This window comes from Panulirus ornatus, chromosome 64 (genome assembly GCF_036320965.1).
Source record: "Panulirus ornatus isolate Po-2019 chromosome 64, ASM3632096v1, whole genome shotgun sequence".
NCBI classification, from domain to species: Eukaryota; Metazoa; Arthropoda; class Malacostraca; order Decapoda; family Palinuridae; genus Panulirus; species Panulirus ornatus.
This window is the reverse complement of record NC_092287.1, coordinates 2,021,263-2,045,324: the sequence shown is the minus strand read 5'-3', so window position 1 is coordinate 2,045,324 and position 24,062 is coordinate 2,021,263. Positions and strand designations below refer to the sequence as shown.

Below are 24,062 nucleotides of genomic sequence, written 5' to 3'. Positions count from 1 at the left end.
TTCATTAATGGAAGTTCCGTGAGCTGTAAAGTTCCGCTCTCTGGAATGAGACTTCTCGCCTTGAATATTGAATTTCCTATGGTTAAGTCACACAAAGGTAGCTATTCTGAGAACTCTTTCATTTTATTTTCAACTGAACAGAATCTATGAAAAAACCTCGCATAACTTCCCCTAAGGATCGACATAACCCTTAACTTGATAGTTATTTCAAAACTCATTGTTGTGGAGATCTGATGCAACAACCTCTGTGATGCGTAACAAAAAAAATTCTACCTTCAAAGAAAGACTGTTGTTATCCTCCCAGTCTGAAATTCGTGGATACATTCTTTACAATTTTTTTTTGTCTAAAAATTACGTAGAAATGAGATGAAATGATGATTTCATTTAAGTACGAGACGTGAATGTTCAAAAAACGAGTTGCTTTTGGAAGCTCACTTGCGACACCAGGCGAACGAAGCAGACGGGACACATTTCCATAATTATTACTGAAAGTACTGTCATTATCGGTCCAGAGGGAAAGCCATATGAGGTCCTCATACTTCCGGATAATCAATATTAATGTATTTCCTTGTTTTACGTTACCTAACCCCCGCTTTCTCCCTCTTCATAACCCTCCCCACTTCACAACCCTCCCCACTTCCGGGAAACTCAGATTACTTTCAAGTTAAACTCCGACGGTGTAGAAATATCTGACTCAAAGTAAAACAATTTGATTTAACTTTCGTGGATGTTCGGAAGTTAATATCACCCTGGGAATTGAGACGCAATCTTACCCACACTGATTTCCCTACAAGTCTTCCCTCAGTGGATGTTCTCTCTCTCTCTCTCTCTCTCTCTCTCTCTCTCTCTCTCTCTCTCTCCTATTTCTTCAGTCGTTCGTTATCCAGGCTGGAATGAAGACACAGGTGATGAAGTCATGTAACAAGAGGGTATTTCATCCGGCTTGCTCAATGATCCTCTCGTTTGGAGATGTTGTGAGGAAAACTGAGGTTGATCCCCTTAGCCTTATTCAAGTCAAAGGCAAGGTCGTCATATCTAGTTGTTGCGTCGTGTTCCAATGGGAGGCATGACATGTTAAGAAACCACATGATGATGTCCTAAGACTGTGTGCCGATGCTACGTGGTGGGTGGCGTAGGACGGGCGCAGTGTGGTGTAGTCGTGCGTGCTCCTGACGGGGGAGCTGAGGTCTTCGGCACTCCCACAACTCCCTCGGAAGGGAAGTCCATCCACCTCACCAACCATACTGCCTCTTCTACCACACTCCCTCGGAAGGGGAGTCCATCCACCTCACCAACCATACTGCCTCTTCTACCACACTCCCTCAGAAGGGAAGTCCATCCACCTCACCAACCATACTGCCTCTTATACCACAACTGGATGCAGACGTTCTTGGTGACGATGGGCTGACGACATATCAGCCCAGGAGGGACTGAACCTTACAGGTTAGGTCAACTTTGATAATCGTAATCACGCCTGTAACTATAGTTCTTGAAATGATGGGTTACATAAAATCAACAGATATAAGTGACTGATTCTAGTGCAACCAGCTCCATCAACTCCTGACCTATGCCTTATTATAAGCACGATGCCTCTCAAAAGTCGGGACTGAAAAGCAGAATTCACTGAATAGCGGTAATTCAACAAACGTTCAAACTACGACATAAACTGGCATATACACGCATCCTTGAATCCACGGGTACCCGCATGCCAGTTCATGTCGCGGAATATGAACGTTTGTTGAAGTAAAGGTAAATAGTGAATTCTGCCTTAAGTTCGGACTTTTAAAGACACGGCAAAGTGCTCCAGAAGTTGAGAAAGCTCATGAACTTTGTTAGAATCTTACCCGCCAATGTGAATGTCAGAAACATATGTTCTTACATCATTTCCCAGAGTTTTTAATAAGAGTCAGACTCAGATCTACTTAAGACTTCTGGGAGTGAGCAGAAATCTCATACAATGGGAGGATATTATGATATACCCTGGACTATAAAATATCTAATTTGCAGTAAAATGTACCACGTTTAAAGCTGTTTTGATGAACGAATCGAATGCTCTCAGCGCAATGATGAAAACATAGGCACTGTGTTCCGTCACACATGCACGACACAGACGGAGGCTGGTACAGAGAATACAATACCTCCTCACTATAACGATATGAACCAATCATGGTTTCTTCTAGTATCTTGATGTCCACCCTCCTCCCCCTCACCCACACACACACACACACATACCCCATATTTCACGACACTACTCCAACATAATTGGGCGTTCAAAACCAAAGCAATGCCGTTTCCCCCCGTAACGAGGTAGCGACAGGAACAGACGGAGAACGGTCTAATTTGTTCACATGCACTCTCTGGAGGGGCATGGATAAGGGAGCTGAGGTTCCGGTGCATTACACATGACAGCGGGAGAATGAGTGTGAGTGGATGAAGCCTTTTTTTTTCGTGTGTTACTGGCGCTACCTCGCGAACGCAGGACTGGACATATTATATATATATATATATATATATATATATATATATATATATATATATATATATATATATATATATATATATATATATACATCCCTATGAGTCCACGGGGAAAATGAAGCACGAAAAGTTCCCAAGTGCACTTTCGTGTAAACATGTGATTTGGTAAACAATCACGTTTACCAAATGGCGTCCTAGCTTCGTCTCTTCGATGTATATCAACTGACTGTCATATCTCTCTCTTGTGTCTCCCCTGATGATGTGATTATAACACGAAAGTGCACTTGGGAACTTTTCGTGTTTCATTTTCCCCGTGGACTCATAGGAATATCTTGATCACGCGCAAAATTGTGATCCTTTCCAATATATATATATATATATATATATATATATATATATATATATATATATATATATATAAATTTCAAGACGTAAGAAATGCTTTGAGTACGATGTAGTAAAGAATCTTAAAGGAACGATCAAGTTAATTCCTGTAGGAACGCAGACCTTTGGTAGATATAAACAAGACTGACCATTAATTCTGTGAGCGAGCAGTCATTAATTATAGATATAGGAATACTTCTATTTTTTCTCTGACAGTTAATCGTTGATCTTTATACTTCTTTTCGAGTGGATATCACCAGAGATATTGACACATGTCTGATCTTCGTAATAAAAGTCCACACGGATCAGAAAAAGAAACACTACTATAGATGATAATCGCCATAGCCAATGGATTCTATCGACGGAGTTCTATAAATCTATCCTTTTGAAACGGCCACATAACTTTACCTTATTATAACGGCCACATAACTCCACCTTATTATAACGGCAGTTCCAATAACTTTCAGGCATCTTTTTTTTTTCCATCCTCCCCAGCGTTCCATTAACGTTAGGGGCGCCCGGGGAAAAACGTGTAATGGTTACTGGCCATGAGCCACTTGACCAGCCAGGGCCTTCCACGAACATGCCTTCATCTCCGACCTCTGACCTCCATGATCTTACTCCCTGCCAAGGATATATATATATATATATATATATATATATATATATATATATATATATATATATATATATATATATATATATATATATATATCTTTGGCCTCTGGTGTTTATTCAGGACAACAACAGCAACAGCTGCAGGATGAGACATACAATACATACACAAACGAGTCACGACCTAAACTCCCTGGCCACACCACTACACAAAACCCTGCAACCCTTCCTAAAGCCATTAACACAGGTAAGACCCCTGAGTCTCCGGGCCTCTGACACGCCCATTACACACAGCAGGTAAGTCAGTGGGGCCCCTATTGATCCTTACCCACACACACACACACACACACACAACACACACACACACACACACACACGTATATAAAGTCTCCTTCCCTTGGGGTCAACAGTCATGTGGGGCTGACCCGAAACCCTAACTCATCAGAATGAGAGTTAGTTTGCCATGTGACCCATCAAGGGTCAACAGTTAAGTGAGGTTAGCCAGAACGCCGCAACATCGCTACCTTAACTCGTCCTCCCACAGCAGGACCCTGAAGTTAAGCGGCCTCTGCTAGCGAGCGAGACGCACCGGTTAGCCCGCACTGTCGAGGTCACAGCTCTGCTCGTCGTCCGTCATGTTGCCATGACCTGAGAGCAGTTCAAGAGCAGTCTAACACCTACTGTGTCGTCATGGTAGGGTGAGCCAGCCCGACCCATGTGTTCACCAACAGGAACGTCAAGACTTTGAAGAGAACATCTTGATGAACAGATGTTCGTAAGACAATCGTTCTCTTTCCTTTTTCACTGAGGTCCTCAAACTCTCTACGGGTCTCTGTCTCGGCTGCTTAATTACGTTACGTATCACTGATGTGTCTCTGGGTTTCTTCACGACACTAGGTTTACACTAGTCGTACGGACGACGCCAAGGCAGACGCATTCTTTCCGTGGAAAAGACAGATATCTTCAATCTATTGGTCAACGTAACAGACTCAGTCGTGTCTATGTCTCTCTTTCTCTCTCCACCCGGTAAACCACCTCCACACACACACACACACACACACACACACACACTCACCCTCTTCCAATACCCACTAGTGTTTCAATCCTGCAGGTGCGACTTTGATATTTTGTTTGATAGGAAGGCGGACCTGTCAGACTCCTTGAATCTGGCTGATTGCACCGCCCGCGGGGGTGCAGTGCGCTGCAGCTGCTGCTCAGCTTAGCCAAAACAGGAGCATCAGGGGGATCGATAGCGCATCCAGGCGAAGGATCCATATCAAATATTTCTGTCTCCAGTGTGTCTTAGAAGAGGAGGAGGACGAGGAGCTGCGATGAATATTCAAATGAATAAAGAAAAGGAGAAGTCGGTGCAAAGATGAGCAACGTGCGTGCTTATACGATCGTCCGTGTACGTTGTGTGAGCTTTCGAACAAGCAACAAGTGTACACCAACGTGTGTTCGTGTGTGTGTACGTCTCCACGTACCCGTGACAAGCGAGGGTAAGGGGGTCACGTCCGTGGTCTTCGCAGTCAGTCGTACGTATACAGGCGTCATGCTAACACAGACCATGAGTCATCCCCTCACACAGTGCGTCGGCGCTGACTGATATGAAATGTCTTCCCTCAACACAAGGACTGGCTGTCACAGACGATATAATCCCGCCCCAACAAAAGGGGTTTGATGCGGGCAATATGTCCTCCCCTACAGACGGGCGACAGGAACAATATGTCCTTCTACGTGACAGGTAATATGTGCCACTGTAGTCCTCAGGCGCCGCCAGAGGACATCGTAGGGCAACAAATGAATGCAGTTAAGACCCGGGTGATAGGCTGCGGCACCAGCAGCGCTCGGGCGGGATGATCAGGAAATAACTAGGAGGGGAAAATGTTATTGCCAGACGGCAGGAGGGTGACGAAAAATGGCTGACACCTTCGCACAGTTTCCTAAACTTGACGTATCTTTGTTACAGTTACGATTCTATATCACTGACAGTCAACACGATGACCACATCACTCGGTATGTGCGACACAGATGGTTAGACTGTGACGAATATGTTATGGCGGTTCTACTGCAAGTGTGTGTGTGTGTGTGTGTGTGTGTGTGTGTGTGTGTGTGGCATCGATGCATCAAGGCAAATACACCCTCGTGCACTGCGGTGTACATGAGTCAGTGTATGAACCGGGTGCATCTTTCTCTAAAGCTTTTAACACAGTTTAATCTAACTAAATGCAGGCAACTCGCCCCCCTATTGTGGAAGGCGGGTCCTTCCTCCAGTAATAAAAATAAACTTTTGAAATCTGAAATCAAGTACACCAGTTTCTGAGTTCCCACTTTCCTGAGATGGTAACAGAAAAGTCTTACAGAACAAACGCTTCAGACGTGTTACTGAAGTGTCCTCTCTCTCTCTCTCTCTCTCTCTCTCTCTCTCTCTCTCTCTCTCTCTCTATATATATATATATATATATATATATATATATATATATATATATGTATGTATATATATATATATATATATATATATATATATATATATATATATATATATATATATATATATATATATATATGCTAACATTCACACACACCACAACCTGAGCTAGGTACCCAATTATCGACCTACCAACCTCGAGAAGAGGATGAACACCTGGGTTGAGTGTGGGCCAACTGCCACGCCCAGGTCTCGAACCTCTATGCAAGTCCGACCCCAGGCTGGCCTGTGTTGACTTCATGGTCAGTAATGCTAACCACTGTGTAACGGTGGGCCGTGTGTGTGTGTGTGTGTGTGTGTGTGTTACACGTATACACCAAAAAGAATACTTTCCGTATTCGTGGCAATGCGTCAGTGCGGGATAAATGCGCGGCCAACACCACCATCAATACACATTCAAATGTATACATATAAATAACGCCAGTTGCTGTACGTGTTATTATTACATTATCTATACTGCAGCCTACCACTTAGTTACACAGGGGTCTGGTGGCGCCTTGGTCCAGCAGTGTATCTATCCTGCTTCATTTTGCCTGGCTGCATCCCCCCCCACACAGCACCGTCCTCCCACACATGTGGTCATCTACATCTACACCCTCATCACACACACACACACACACACACACACACATGGTCACCTACATCTACTCACGTTCCCCTCCGTCGTGTGATTTACGCTAATTCCAGGTTGTCTTCAGCGATGACCCTCCCTCCCTCCTTCCTCCCCCTAATGTTAGCCGTCATCGCTTCCAGCGCGCCCCTCCGTCAGCCCCAGCCTCGCCTACGTTATCATAAACAACCATTCTAGCCCTCGCTTGAGGACGGCTCCGTCGTGGTCGCCAGCGTCCCCCCCGGGGACGTGACAGGTGCTGTGCCTCCCTCTGCTGCCGACCAAATAGTTCATCTGAACCACATGGATACATGGGTCAGCCTCACGCACCATGGTCATCAACACTCCCTCCCACACTGGTGCCTTCTACCTCCCTCACAGGTGCCCTCTACCTCCCTCACTGGTGCCCTCTACCTCCCTCACAGGTGCTCTCTCCCTCACAGGTGCCCTCCAGCACAGATATTAAGGACTCTATCCGCCTAACCTGCCATCATATTGCCCATCAAGTGCCAACTTCCCTCAGTGCCTCCCTGCATCACACGCCTCCCACGCTCCCTTCCTGCCAATCCATTCCACACCCACTCTTCCATGTGGGACAGTCCACTCCACCCTGGGTCCAACCTTTGCCTATCCTTCGGCCTTGCCTCTGCCAGTCAGCCATCCACATGAGCTATCCCTCATCATGGCTGTGGTTCGATCATCCCTGGTCGGGACCTGACTCCAGCGAATGCCTGCCCTATCCAGTCTCTGACCCTGGTCCATCCCTGGCTCTGGTCCACCCTTGCCCCTGGCCCGCCCCTGCCCCTGGCCCGCCCCTGGCCCGCCCCTGCTCAGCCCCTGCCCCTGGCCCTTACCTTGGCATGTAGTTCATAGTCGAGCGGGGCAGCCAGGGTAATGAGACCTGACCGCTGGTCGATGGTAAAGAGGCCATCCCTGTTGCCTGCCCTGATGCTGTAGCGCACCGACACTCCTGTGGGGACACAAACGCTGACATGACTGACCTGCTCACTGGTCACAGGTGAGGTGAAAACATATTTCCGTTATGTGAGATGATGCAAGGGTGGAGATGCTAGGAGACATGCATACAAGATTAGGGATGATACACGTGCATAATAATCAAAGGAAAAGGTTAATATCAGTACACATTTATGTTAAAATCTAACATGCAGAAATATTGAACATGCCACTACAACCAGACTGTATCCTTCAGTAGTCTACATGCCACTACAACCAGTCTTAAAAACCAAACTGCTGTAATGTAAACATCCTTTAATTCGATTTTTTTTTTCCTTCGATTATCAAAAGACATGAAGAGATAATAACCAAAAGACATGAAGAGATAATAAGCTAAAGACATGAAGAGATAATAACCAAAAGACATGAAGAGATAATAACCAAAAGACATGAAGAGATAATAACCAAAAGACATGAAGAGATAATAAGCTAAAGACATGAAGAGATAATAACCAAAAGACATGAGATAATAAGCTAAAGATATGAAGAGATAATAACCTTCATAGCTTTATGATTTCTAATCCTGTTTGCATACTTTTTATCAGCCCTTCCATTTTTGCATGACATTACATTTATTAATCATTTTTATGTGACTGTTTCCCGGTTGCTTTAAGTTACATACATTATACATCTACGCAGAGGGACAAGCACATCATGTATACAGACTTGTACATATCCCTGGGTACTGACTGAACACTCATGAACATGTGTATGCAAATTCATGGCAACCAATTTGAATTCTTTTGTACTAAAGGTGAGTAGTGAAGTTCGCCTCTGAGTCTCACCTTCCTAGTACAGCCTGGACATGGAATGACACCAAGGCCTGTGGGGTGAACCCAACTGAGGACCAACAGACACAACAAAATAAATTCTCCACAGGTCAGGCACTCTCTCGGAAATCAACTTGACGACCCCATGTACACAACGGTACGACCCTTGAGCACTGCGGTACGACCCTTAAGCACCGCGCTACGACCCTTGAGCATTGCAATACGACCCTTGAGCACAGCGGTACGACCCTCTGGTTTCTGACGGTCCGATTCGTTGATCACCACGGTAACCTTTCGGGGCATGATGGCGGCCTGAGCCCTGGCCAGAGATGGTTCGCCTGGCGCTGGTCTGTTGTTATCTAACAAGACACCAGCAACCAACCGCGTGACGCTGGTCGTACACAGCGACGGGCGTACGACGGCGAGGCTTGAGAATTGGGGGTCAACACCGACGACGCGCGACGAACGCATCGTAAACCTCAGGTCAGCTCGTTGGACAAGACATCTTCACGAACGCCTCACGAATGCGTATCTACTGATACAAGACACTACAGGGAAGACATGTCTCACTCTCAAGTCTGGGAAGTTGTTGTAGACACATAACGAGCAATATAAGAGTCGCCGAGGATTGGAAATCTATAGTGAAGCCGATATTCGAAGCCTCACTCAATTTCCATGAGCAACTTATCTCGTCCGGTTTTAGAAAACGTTTCACGGGACCAGATACCGAATTCCCAATTTTCTTTTCAAGATTCTGATACTTTATGGCTTAGTAATTTATGCTTAGCTGTAAGTTACACGCACTTTTCATCAATAAATCCCAATAACTTCATCTTCTCCATTTCCTTTTACTTTTAAGGGTTTTTGAGACTTTTTACTTCTTTCATTTGAACATCTCACCATCGCTTTTCTTAATACACCACCTGTACTACACCAACACTGGCAGCTACAGTATTCTACACTACCTGTACTCAGCTTCAGTACACCAGCTGGGGCAGCTGGCGTCAGTCTTGCTGGTAACCAGCTTAAAACCGCACGTAACCTTCCCCACACATTACTGGAAATACCTATTGATCTTGGAAACACGCCACCTCAAACCCTAATGGAGACACCCACACAAGTCCCTCAGTCCCTGTGAGCCCACACAAGTACCTTAGTCCCTGTGAGCCAAAACTATAAACAGAGACGGTGAGGCCAAGCGACTGAGGTAAATGGGTAAGTGGAATAGTAAAGCTACCGCTTGTCTGGAGTAATTTGGATACACATCCTCTCATGAAAACATTATGGAACAACTCGGTAAATAATTTCTCGAGGGAGGGAGGCTCAAGGCGTACGAAGCTGAGTGAGCCAGCGAAACTGTTCGCCAGATGAGTAGCTGTACAGTGATGGGGTACCGCTCTCCCCGCGCACCTGCTGCCCCGTCGCCCCCTTGGAGCTACTCATGTGTGCGCTGACACTCTCTCTCTCTCTCTCTCTCGCATACCATCCCACACCCTACATTCGCCACCTTATCATCAGACATTCAACAGTCCTTCAAAAAATACTCCATCTCCTCACTTAGCGTCTGTTACCACTTCCCTATTCGTCCTCTTCACCGAGGTTCACATTTATTCTCTGTTCTTACCACACTGTTCACCTCTATACAAAACTTCTTATCCTGAAGTTTGCTGATACTCGCTCCTTATTTGCCCCTCTTTGTCAACCCTCTTTTGCCTTTTTCTTAACCTCCTGCCGCTTTGTCTTCCTCATCTAATCATTTGCGCTGCTTTACTGAGTAAGTATCGCACGTACAGCCTCGCTTCTGGCTTCGTCTAGCAACTTTACATCGTTATCCCATCTCAATATTACCCTTTCTAGCCTCCCCCCACACACACAAACGCGCTCGCGCGCGTGCGCGTCCGGCCACACGGATCCCTTAGCTTGTATTTCACACACGGGGACGTGTCAATGACATCTCTGTCTTGCTATTCATCCTCCTCCCTCCCTCTCACTCTTTTACATATTATATATTTTTTTCATATTCTTTTCATCCTTTACTGGGGTGAGTACAATGTCCTACCCCGTGCCCTCGCGGTAACATTTCGTCTAGCACGTTTGTGAGTAGGCAGAAGGATGGAGCTGGATAAAAAGAAAAAAAAAAAAATTAGCGCTCGGGGCCTGAACGTGCAAAGGGGTGAAAGTCGCGCATGGAGTGAGTGGAGCGATGTGGTATACAAGGGGCGACGTGCTGTCAATGGATTGAACCAGGGAATATGTGAAGCGTCCGCCGTAAACCATGGAAAGGGTCTGTTGGGGCCTGGTTGTGGATAGGGAGCTGTGGTTTCGGTGCATTACGCATGTCTGCTACAGAACGGATGTGAGCGAATAAGACCCTCTCTTCGACTGTTTCTGGCGCTACCTCGCTAACGCGGGAAAGAGTAAACCAAGTGTACAGTCTCGAAATTCTCCCTTCAGTAGTCCACCATACCCTGGTACCATCGTGCTAAAGCGATCACTAAGGAAGTGTTTTCCTCATCTCACCACACACGGTAAGATCTCTAAACACGTCATGAAATCAACCACACATCCCACACTCTCTATATTCCCAGAGAGCGAGGTCAAAAAACTAAAACAAACAAAAAAAGTTCAAAACATTAAATGGGTAACGTATACGACGGTTCTGGGATGGGCACACATCACGGGATCATACAATATGATTCTGCGTACTTCAGGTTTTATGCAAAGCCACCTCTGTATGACCGATCCCGGATATAAAGCTCCCGCACGAGGCAATTACTCAAAATTATGAGCAGTTAAGCTCAAGAAGGTTGGCATTATATTGCCCGCCCACAATATACACACACTAGACAATCCTAGTATTCATTACTCCAATAATGAGGCTTAAAGGTATTCAAGATCCACCCCCACCATCAATGGGCACACTGAATATATATATATATATATATATATATATATATATATATATATATATATATATATACATTCGCCATTTCCCACGTTAGTTAGGTAGCGTTAAGAACAGAGGACTGAGCCTTAAGAGAGAAAATCCTCACTTGGCTCCCTTCTTTGATCCCTCTTTCGGAAAAGTAAAAACTGGAGGGGAGGATTTTCAGCCCCTGATCCCTCCCCTTTTAGTCGCCTTCTACGACACGCAGGGAATACGTGGGAAGTATTCTTTCTGCCCTATTCCCTATATGGAGGTCGGGAGTAACAAACTGCTTATGACCTGAGTATCTGTCGAGACAGAAGGTATATGACAAGACCTTGGGGACATGTACGCCCCGTGTGGGGGACAGAGCACACCCTGAGTGGCTGGCTGCTCCACACCTGAACCATCAGACTAGTGCCCCGGCATGTTCTCGAGGCAGACTTAGAGCTACATCAGTGGAGGAGGCGAGAGTTTCCAGAGAAAGACACGAGACTAAAATATCAACACCAGATGTTCTGACATGACCGAGGGGTTCAAGAGCGGGAGGTTTACAGGAAATAAGATGGTCACGAGAGAGGCACACAGGGAGTACTTCAGGTTTCTGTAGGATAAACTGGAACCTAACATGTAACCCACGTCTAATATCATGTCTAATGTCCAGAAAGATATGTACGTTCTCTCTGTGCAACCCACACACACACATACACACACACACACACGCACACACACACATTTTGAGCTGTACGCGAAACAGGAAAAACCCACATAAACAAGCAGCTATATTTCCTCATACGCTACACAAACTTTAAATGTTTTACAGAAATAACAAGAGAATGAAAATGTTCTCTTGAAGAGCTAGCTAAAAGCAAGGTAATGGCTATGCCAGACACAAGCACAAACACACACACACACACACACACACACACACACACACGCGCGCGCGCGCGCTCTTTACGCACAACAAACAGGAAAAAACACTTCTTCCAAAACACAGAGGAACAGTAAAAGTCCGTCATGCGCAACATAAGCCAAACGTAAAAACTACCTAAGACGCAACACAAACCACAGAACACACTGACCGTCCTTGTGTGTGGCGGTGACCTGGGCCACCCTTATGGCTGGAGGGGCGTCCTCCACCAGCAGGAGACAGTAGCGGGGCTCAGCGAACTGCAGGGGACCGCCGCCCCCAGCACCAGACAGCAGGCGGGTGGCTGGGGGAGAGGAAGACATGGTGTTAGATGACAACTACTACTGTTGCTGGGGAGGAACCTTCACCCCAGCACCAGGCAGCAGGCTAGCACACAAGGCAAGACACACACACAATATGAGATACATATTCCTTCGTCTACCAATCATTACGTGTCTATCTCCCTGAGTAACAACCTCCCTTACTACCTTGTTATTCCCCCATAAAGGTAAAATACTTCATTGGTGTCTCATCTCATACCTTTCCTCAATTCTTTTTTTCAAACACAAATCTTAATGTTTCTTTCCTTGATCTGTGTTGCATTAATGGCTGTAATCATTATATAGCTAGAGATAGCCATTAAATATAGAAGCTTATATTATATCACATGTTTACCAAATGGCGTCTTGGCTTCGTCTCTTCGATGTAAATCAACTGACTATTTCTCTCTTGTGTCTCCCCTGATGATGTGATTATTACATGAAAGTGCACTTGGGAACTTTTCGCGTTTCATTTTCCCCGTGGACTCATAGGAATATATATATATATATATATATATATATATATATATATATATATATATATATATATATATATATATGCTTACGAAGGAGAAGTCGTGTTCCCCTTGTAAACCAGGTAGACAGAGATTCAGTTCTTCACTACAGCAGCAGGTCCAATCTCGACGCGGATAATCAGATTCCTTTGATCAGTAATGAAGTAGGATCCTGATGCCGTGGGGGGCCACGTCCCGTCCGCCTGGATCCTCCTGTCCTTCCTCTGTCTTTCCACTTCAGGCTAAAGACGAAGGCACAGCAGCTTTCCCGGACCCACGAGATTAAACCAGGCTCTCCTGAGGGCGAGGGTAGGTCTGGAGTCTCACATCTCGTCATCAACAGCTACTGTTATCTCCCCTTTTTTTATCCGTGGGTTCCCGTTATCTCCGGTTGACACCAGGTATCTCTAACCACCGTCGGTCATGACCCCCGTTAATGATGTCATGTCCCATTTTCATACCTACGTTGAAGGTTTTCTTAAGAAAACGTTCCGCGGTCGCTTGATGTCACAAGGTCGCGAGTTACGAGTCTATCAACCGTGGGCCAGACACATCCCTCCACCCCATCCTCCCTCGGCAAGCAACGATTCGTCCCCCATAACCCCACAGCCTTCCTGCACCCCTCACCCCCACCTTGGGTGAGACGACGTGTGAGCTGGTTACCTTACTATCCCCTCACTGCAGTACTGCCATCACCGGCCGTCACCTTCCTCCCGTCGTGGCGGCCGCAGTATTACCACCACCCTGCTCGGTGTGGTCTTACCCCAGTCATGACAGACGCATCATTATCCCTCAGCCAGTCGTAACCACACACCCAAACCCTCTGCTTCCATCCTCAGGATCACCTCCTCAGCGCTGTGACCTCGCTGCTCAGCATCCTATTCGCCCGTTGTCCTCCAATACCATCTCCCAGGGCGGCCTGCCAAATGCCTCACCTTCATGACACACATACACACACACACACACACACACACACACACACACACACACACAAGGAGATTTGCATCTAGCGATTTTCCTTGCGTCAGCTGTATGCCAGGGCCGATATGGCTTGGGCAGGGTTGGGGTTTGAAAATGAGGGGCAATCCCTCCTTCCCAGGTGTCGTATACTCGTATTAAAGCCGTCGGGTCTAGCGCAGTTAGCCTTTCAAAGTAGACCACCTGTCTGTTTCAGCTGAGCAGAGTGGCTGGACCAGTCAGTAATCTCCCGGAGACACAGTTCACCGATCTTGAATACTTAAAAAGGAGTGTTTTTTTTCTCCTTTTGCAACTGTCTAACACCTACTCACACTCTCCAAGACAGAATTTTAATCCTTTTTCGTTTTCTAGATGAATGTATTCAAGCTAGAGAGGAACAAAATACATTGGCATGAGACACCGTTAGAACTTGATGGATCTTAAGGGTAGGATCACACGTCAACCCAAAGGTCGTCCTGTCGTATTCAAGGGTCGTACCGTCGTGATCAACGGTCGTACCTTCGCGTTCAAGGGTCGTACCATCGTGATCAGCGGTCGTACCTTCGCGTTGAAGGGTCGTACCGTCGTGATCAACGGTCGTACCTTCCCGTTGAAGGGTCTTACCGTCGTGGGCAAGGGTCGTACTACCGTCGTGTCCAAGGACTGAATACGATCACCCTCAGTTTCTAGACAACGACAACACTTGCACAAGATCCTACCTCACTCGGTGCACACGACTGAAGATCCTTCCTCTAACCTCTTTTCAACACGACTGAAAAACTGTTTAATACAGAGAAAAACAGACAATATCATCGGGCAACAATCAACACTGCAACACCTCAGTGTTCCAAAGCAACACTAGACCAGAAAATAAATGTTGTCCACAACAGTGTCCTGCAGAACACACACACACACACACACACACACACCCGTGTAAATGGTCCAATGTTCCCCTTACCCGGCCGTCCCCTTTAGAAGCCCCATCCCAGAATTACCACCAAAGAATTCTTAATTCCCAGCCATCAATCACTCGAGAGAGAGAGAGAGAGAGAGAGAGAGAGAGAGAGAGAGAGAGAGAGAGAGAGAGAGAGAGAGAGAGAGAGAGAGAGGTGGTGCGCACGGACGCGCATCTCCAAATCCCTGCCGACCCAATGCTCAAGCCTGTCATTAATCACGGCTTCCACCCTGCCATGTCTCCCCTACCTGGGAACCCTGCAGTACACACTGGCTCTAGTTCGTGTGGCGCAGGAAAGACGGCATTGACACCCGGGGTCCAGTTCGTCGGCTCCATCCGCCAACATTAACTTTCTCTCCAATCATGGGTCTTGGTATACATACTTTTATAGCAGCACGTACAATGTCCTTCAATATCTAGGGTTCGAACTTCCCCCACTTGCGTACCGGCCAGAAATGCCAACATACCAGACTACTGCGCCCATAATGGTGGTCAGCACTGGAGAAGGAGGAGGTTAAATCACTGACTGCTTGCAGCGGCGTCGGGTGGCGGCGTCCCACCTCCATGTGACTCCTAGGATCTTTAAGTAATGGAGTCCCATCTCCATGTGACTCCTAGGATCTTTAAGTAATGGAGTCCCATCTCCATGTGACTCCTAGGATCTTTAAGAAATGAGTTATTCTCCTTTTTCTCTCACAACATCTGGTGTGGCAGCCTCGCATCCCGGTAGCCCACACAGCACAGCTCCTGAGGGTTCTGTCCTCGATGTCTGATGAGAATAATACCTTCAGCGGTGGTCACCAGGGGGATGGGGGGGCCTCCGGCCGATTTAATATGCCATGAAAATGTCCCTCCCTCCCACTCTCCTTCCCTCTCTCTCTCGTCTGTTCAGAATCTCATTTTCCGGGGATAATATTTCCCAGTCATCCGCACTTACCGCGAGGCGGGGCCCGGGGTACGCCCGCCCTAGCCGATCTTCTGCAAAGAGGGGGGGGGGGGGGGACGGTGGGATAACTCGCTTTCAGATGCTGCTGTCCGGTGTGGTCCATTCCTCTTACCAACTCACTTTGGCGCCAGCTCAGCTTGCCCCACCTCCTCTCCCCATATAAACCAGGCTGGGTCTTGTGTGGGGCAAGTCAGCGCGGCCGTCTACTTGGTTTACGTTAAGGGTTTACCGCCGCTGGCGTACGCGGGGTTTATTATGTCCTGGTTTTACGACCTCCTCTTCCTCCTCCTCCCTAGGAATCGTTACTGACCCATGTCTTCCCATGGGGTGGGGCAGGGCCTCATGACCTAACCTGACCTGAGGACGTCCCCTGAGATCATTACTTTAGCGTCTACCCAACACAACACATGACCCAACCTTGCCTTCACCTCACAACCATCATGATGAAAACTACATTAAGACATCGTAAACCATCAGACACTGACATCTTTTTTTGCCCCCAAGATGGGTCAAAGTTCACCAAAATATGGCAATACGATTCTATTTGTTCGTTGTTGTAAGCGTTCAAAACAAAACGAAGACGGAAGGGTTGATTTACAGTCTCCCACAAGACGCACGGATCAAGAAAACTAGGATGCTTATTAATGTCACATAAGCTCCTCTGGTCTTTAACAAAACGTGTATATATATATATATATATATATATATATATATATATATATATATATATATATATATATATATTGTCAAGAATTAGAAATATGAGAAACAAAATTCCACAACGCCATTATAAGAGAACGCTTAGCAGGTTGCCCACTCATTGTGTATTGTGGGGTTTCTATAAATATAGAGAAAATACAATGGATATATGTCAGTAATGCTTGATCACAATATTTTTTTCAAATTACTACAAAAAAATGCTAAAAAGACATACTTGAACGAGATATAAGTACTATAACAAATATATAATATATATATATATATATATATATATATATATATATATATATATATATATATATATATATATATATATATATCAGTGGGTCATGATGAAGGAACACACAGGATATGCAAATATCAACAGAGCAGTGGATCCTCTGGAGGGTGATTGTGTTTGTGAACTCATAACGAACTGGTGAGAGGACTGGTTCCATGCCAGGCTGGGACGTGACTCGCCCACCCACTCCACCATGACGCGGGACGCTTGTTTCATTCCAGCAGGGGCACGGACATGGATCCAGACCCTCCCTAGTCCCATGGACGACCCGGCCGGCTACAGTGAACCGTCCTGGTGTTAGGTCTGGTAACCTGACCTGACCTGTACTCTGACGACATCGTCCATGAGTACGATGTCCTTAAGCATAATGATCTTTTTCTCTTGAGGACAATGGACAACCATCGTATTCGTGGACTCATAGGAATATATATATATATATATATATATATATATATATATATATATATATATATATATATATATATATATATCGTTGGAATTCCTGGCTATCAGCGGCTGAAGGTTATTAAGCCAGACACAGGACCATACGTCAAAAAATATGGAGTAAAACAAATTGGTTTTGTCAACTCGGCGTGATATACTTGTCTGTCTGTGTCAGCGAGGGGCACGACTGGCCATGCCGATCATCGTTCGTGGTCTGCACACGTCAGAGAACCTTCATTATTGTAAACTGCAAACAGTGCGTCTGTATTAGCACGTACTAGCACGTGTGTGTGTGTGTGTGTGTGTATGTATCAGGTCAATGGTTGCACCAACACGTCCAAGTGTCGTACCGTCTGTGTTGAATTAAGGTCGTACCGTCGTGCTTCAGTGCTGTTCCGTCGTGTTCAAAGGGCGAATCTGTTTCTCAATCGACGCTATTCCTGTAATAGTCTAATTAATGACAATATGATGTATTCAGATTACATACAAATCTATACATAATACTGTTTAAGATTACTGACAAACTTGAAAGGAAGCAACCTTATTATCATTGTCAGTCAGTGAAAAGTATGAGAGCCTGAATGTACGGAAAGTATAGAGGAGAGCATTAAATAGAATGAATTAGATCGGTGTGGTATATGAGGGGCGACGCGTTGTCGATGGGCGTAACCAGGGCGTATGAAGTGGTCACGGGAAACCACGGGATATTGTGTGTGGCTTGACTGTGGATGGTGTGCATTAGTTTCGGTACATTAACACATGACAGCTAGAGAATGGTTACGTGCAATTAGGGTCAATGTTTGAGAAAATGGGAAGGCAATTAAGATTCAAAATGAACAGTTTACCACAAACGATAACAGTCATGAAGGTTTCCTTAGTTTGACCTGACTGTTGTTATCACAGCAGGCTCCCCTCACCAGCCTTGAACTAGTGTGAGGTTTACATGGAACCTAACAACTAGTTTCCTTAACGACAACAACAACAAGAGGGAGAACACGTACAGCTCACCAGCTCACGGTCAACACACCCGGACGTGCAGGCGTCATTCGCTGCCTTGGCAACGCCACCTGATGGTGCCAGGATCAACCATGAACCAGAAAATAAAATGAGATTAGAAAAGGAAAAAAAGAAAAAAATGAGAGACGCTGAGATTGCTTGACTTCGCCAATAGTGGAGTTAATTAATTACGCTTCCCTGTGTGTGTGTGTGTGTGTGTGTGTGTGTGTGGGTGTGTGTGTGTGTGCGCGTCGTGCCACTGGTGGAAAGGTGGGCACTGGAAGAGCATAAGTGATCAAAGGATAATCCAAAATTACATTTGACCCAATAAGTTAGGACCTGCGAGACGACCTGGTCTTCACAGAACGACCGCTGATCCTGTGTGCAGATGTAGCCTGGGGTGTGAGCTGCCACGGGCACGTCTCACTGCTTGTGTGAAGACTGTGATACGTGGAGTGATGTGTTCTCGAGGCCAGAGGAAGGAGTTCCTGTTCTTCCTGGTGAACTTGAGAACATCTAGAACAGATTCGTTGGCGTTAAACACTCCTTCAGCACGGCGGAACTGTCTCTGGGTTCGACAGGACGATCCTTGGGTTCGACAGGACGATCCTTGGGTTCGATGGTACGATCCTTGGGTTCGACGGTACGATCCTTGGGTTCGACGGGACGATCCTTGGGTTCGATGGTACGATCCTTGGGTTCGATGGTACGATCCTTGGGTTCGACGGTACGATCCTTGGGTTCAACGGTACGATCCTTGGGTTCAACGGTACGATCCTTGGGTTCAACGGTACGATCCTTGGGTTCGACGGGACGATCCTTGGGTTCGACGGGACGATCCTTGGGTTCGATGGTACGATCCTTGGGTTCGATGGTACGATCCTTGGGTTCGACGGGACGATCCTTGGGTTCGACGGGACGATCCTTGGGTATGATGGCCCATCCTTTGACCTGAAACTTACAGATCTGGTGAAAGCTGTATGAACCCACCTGACCTGACTGACACATCTAGCACCTACACCCACCTTTGCATTCCCTGGTCAAGACAAACGCTAAGTCTTATTACCACAGAGTGCTGAAACCCGTCAACTGCTCCCACCGTTTTAAAACTATCCAGAATAAAGCTCAACCATGAATCGCTATTGTCCCTTGTCCCTATTCAAATAATGCTTCAGGTATAATACACGTCTTACGATATATGGATAGCAGACTTATACCAGTGTGTCATCTTCCTCACCCCACAACACTACAACCATCAAATCACAATACACAATATTCGCAAACAATCGCTCGACCTACTGAAGTGAACCGCAAACCACCCAATTATTGATGATGATAGTTATAACAGTCATTCAGGGAGGATGGGTAAATACATAACTTGCACTCATCACGCAGTAAACAACTCATTCATGACGTCTATTAACTCAAGGTGATGTACATCCGGGGATCGTAATACACATAACCAACACTGCAGTCACTGTGTTACCTCATTTGCATACTGTGAGTGCGAGGTGGGCGTAATTAAAAGAATAATTTGTCTAGAGGGTGCGTGGTGCTGGCTGTGGCCAGATACAGCTATCCACATGAGCACAACGGTACGATCCTTTAGAACGACAGTACGATACTTGAAAACGACGGAACGACCCTTGAGCACGACGGTACGACTCTTGAGCATGGCGGTACGACCCTTGAGCAGGACGGTACGACTCTTAAGCATGGCGGTACGACCCTTGAGCACGACCGTGGCCACCGTTTAATGCGCAAATGTGGCCACCATTTAGTGCGCAGATATGGCCATTGTTTCATTGCGCCTGGGAACGCTGGGGGACGGCCAGCGGCTTCCACTGTATGCGCCGCTGTATACTCCGGGTTCCTGACAAAGGACGAAATAACGCAATGCCACACCAGCTTGTCTGCAGTCCCCACTAACTGGTCATTCCTCTGTCGACATCAAACGCAGCGGGGGAAGGTCGCACGGGTAAAACTTGTCTTTGTTCTACTCTGAACAAAACGACAGCGGGAACTTATGAGATTTCTGCAACTATAGTCACATCTATTCCTCTCTATACTCAAAAAATAATAATAAAAACAAAGTCTCTAAACCTTACATAAGTGCAAATAAAGTAATATCGGACAGGGACATCACATACCAACATATAAGTCTTTTAAAACTACTCCAGAAGACTTAACAAAATATATTTACACATGTTCTACATATGCCAGGTACCGATGCACTCAGTATATACTCGAGTATATACACTGAGTATATACAATCAGTATATACACTGAGTATATGCAATCAGTATATTATCTCCGGTGTAGGTCGACGTTATGAGACCGTCCAACATATCGATATGTTCATCATACCACCAGGGTCGTGGACGTAGGGGAGGGGGTGGTGCACGCGCGTGTGTGGGGAACACTGGGAGACTGATGGCTTATGTCTCCCAAACCACTGTGTTTGGCCCGGGTCGCCAGCCGAACGCCTCCTCCAGGGGTCGAATCCCTACGTTTAACCTTGCTGGGGACAATGTAATATCACACACACACACACACACACACACACACACACACACACATACAAGACGTGGGGACCCTTCCTGTGCTATAGAAAACAGTCAAGCTTCGTATATATAATTAGACACAAACAAAATGTTTACAACTTCTTTTCCCTCTGTAAACACGATGTAAATGGTCAGTGTCGCTCATTTTTACCCTTTGTCTACCATCATTATTGATATCATTTTTATCATTAATCACACTAAAATGCCTGACATTAAATACAGTACCACAATTCTCCTTCCTGTATGAATAATATAATGAAAACCTCAATCTGCAATTACCATAAAAGACAAAAATTTCTTGTGCGTCCATAATTTGTGGTGACATAGAAATTCTTCGCCGGGTGTGCTAACAGTTTAATCCTTAGTACATAACAAGAGACGAGGTCGTATGTCCTTACGATCTGTCATCATTCTACCTTTTATAATAATGGTTAAAATTTATCCTCATTGTAGAGAAAATGAGATTTTAGGTATAATATTATGTGCACAGTTACTCAAGTTCATAAACTGTTCCTCGCACAGAATTACAGTTCCACTTTGGTAGACTCGAATATATATATATATATATATATATATATATATATATATATATATATATATATATATATATATATACTTTTTTCATGCATATTCGCCTTATCCCGCGTTAGCGACTTAGCTTTAAGAAGAGTAGTGAGCCGTAGAGGGAATGTCCTCACTTGGCCCCCTTTTCTGTTCCTTCTTTTGAAAAACAAACGGAAGGGGAGGATTTCCAGCCCCCCCCCCCCCCTCCCTCCCCTTTCAGTCGCCTTCTGCGACACGCAGGGAATACGTGGCAAGTATTCTTTCTCCCCTATCCCCAGGGATATATATATATATATATATATATATATATATATATATATATATATATATATATATATATATATATATATATATATATATATATCGGTGAAACACCCAAAATGATCACAATATCTACACAAAAACGTAAAAATAAGTGAAAAAAGTAACTTAAAAACACAAATCTGACGACAGATTCAAATATCCTTCCATCATTTAAATTCATCAAAGGCTTTTATTATTACTGTTATGGTAGTGTACTCGGCCCTGGAGAAAGAAGAAATGCGGGACAGCACTTGATCTGGACACTTGATATACAAGTTCCTGAGAGAGAGAGAGAGAGAGAGAGAGAGAGAGAGAGAGAGAGAGAGAGAGACGAAGCGTGAGTGATGGAAAAAGAGAGAGTGAGGGAGGTACAGGACAGACCGTGTTTACCAACAAACAAGAGAGGGTCAGTCTTGGAGGTTTAATTCCAGTATCGGATCCAGACACTTCCAGTATTTCAGCCTCTCATTATCATCCTGGTGAGGTCAGTTCGTCTGTATATACACGCCATAGTTGCAATGATCTCGAGGTAGGTGATGTATACAGACACAAAACTGACCTTCACGCTAAGAAAAAAATCGAGTCAAATCATTGAAATTACGTACAAATTTTTGCCTTCGAGTGACGGCTGAAGCATCCAGTATGCTGACCGGCCAGATGTTCTCGGGGCGTCTTAAGAATTAACAGTCCACGTACGTCATTCCAGGAATGTATTCCAGGGCCTCAAGGACGAGATAGAACCCCACTAACTGAGGATAGACGACGGGGCGCAAGGATTCATGGCGGCCGCCCTGCATGTTTCCACCATCACGACTTAATCTCTCGGACGGGAATGGCGTCTCTATAGAGACGAGAGATTCTCAAGAGCCTTGATGTTTCTTGGGGAGGTCTTCTGGGGCGAAGCCAAACGGTGTGGAAATGCACCCCAGAGCGAGAGACGGGGCTGGGGTGCTTGCATGATGGCCCTGACGGAAACAATTGTTGCGACCCACCATCTCGGGCTCTCGACAAAGTCGGACACCAGGGTGCATTTTACGCGCCAGCTCCCCCTCAAAGAAGCGAGACGGTCGTCAAATAACGGGGCACAATGGCTCAACACAGCTGCGTCTCATAAGGAGAGGAGGACAAGCCACGTCGCTGGTACGAATGGGATCTGGTAATATATGAACTTAACGACCGTTTGATGTGGGGATATACTGCAGGTGACGACCCTCTCTGGGTGCCATGACCTACAGCCTTTGACTTGACACAAGGCCTTAAAGGTCAGGGGTCGAAGGCAAGACGGTCATGCCCAAGAGTCGTACCGTCGCAATGACGGGTCGTTAAAGTCATGCTCAAGGATCGTAAAGTCATGCTCAAGGGTCGTAAACTCGTGCTCAAGGGTCGTAAAGTCGTGCTCAAGGGTCATCCTGTCATACTCGAGGGCCGTATCCGTTGTGATCAAGGGTCGCACCGTCGCGATCAAGGGTCGTACCGTCGCGGTCACGGGTCGTACCGTTGAGTTGAAGAGACGTAGTGTGTCGTGCAGAGGATATCAACAAAGCTCAATATAAGCAAACAGGACACGTGAGGTACTGGATACATTGCCACACATTACTGAAGAAGAAAATCCTCACAGTTCATCACATGGGCGTCACATAATGAAGGTTCCGTCACAAACTTCCTTCATAACGTCACGTAATGAAGGTTCCGTCACAAACTTCCTTCATAACGTCACGCAATGAAAGTTCCGTCATGAGCTTCATTCATCTTCATTCACCAAGGACTCGAGACAAAGTTTTCTCGTAATGGGCGAAAAAGAACAGAACCTCACCCTAACTTATATGTCACAAGATGTATCATACAGCGCCTTCTGCAGGATGTATCATACAGCGCCTCCTGCAGGATGTATCACACAATCCACAGCGCCTCCTGCAGCATGTATCATACAGTCCACAGCGCCTCTTGCAGCATGTATCATACAGTCCACAGCGCCTCCTGCAGGATGTATCATACAGTGCCTCCTGCAGGATGTCATACAGTGCCTCCTGCAGGAGGATAGCGAGAGGTATACTTTCCTTACCTACTGTCGGATGATAACCCGGAGTTAAACCTTGCTTACATCAGGAGGATAAAGCACAGCTGAGGTGGCTCACACACACACACACACACACACACACACACACACACACACCTGCCTTAACTACCAGGTAACCTCGGCTGCTTCGCTGGCAAACCCCTTCACACCCTCAACCCCAGCAGGGCTCCCTCGCCACACACCCAACACAGCACCTGAGGGCAGGAAGCACGAGAGGCCCTAAGGG

General features: G+C 45.9%; 1 protein-coding gene across 1 annotated transcript in view; it reads right to left on the bottom strand.

The window, feature by feature from the left end:
- Positions 1–24,062, bottom strand: part of LOC139746151 (putative neural-cadherin 2) — a 126,650-nt gene that overhangs the window by 78,176 nt on the left and 24,412 nt on the right. The window contains exons 3-4 of the mRNA XM_071657016.1: positions 12,368–12,499; positions 7,430–7,545 (exon numbers count right to left, since the gene is read on the bottom strand). Coding sequence (XP_071513117.1) covers positions 7,430–7,545; positions 12,368–12,499 — 248 coding nt within the window. The remainder of the gene's footprint in view (positions 1–7,429; positions 7,546–12,367; positions 12,500–24,062) is intronic.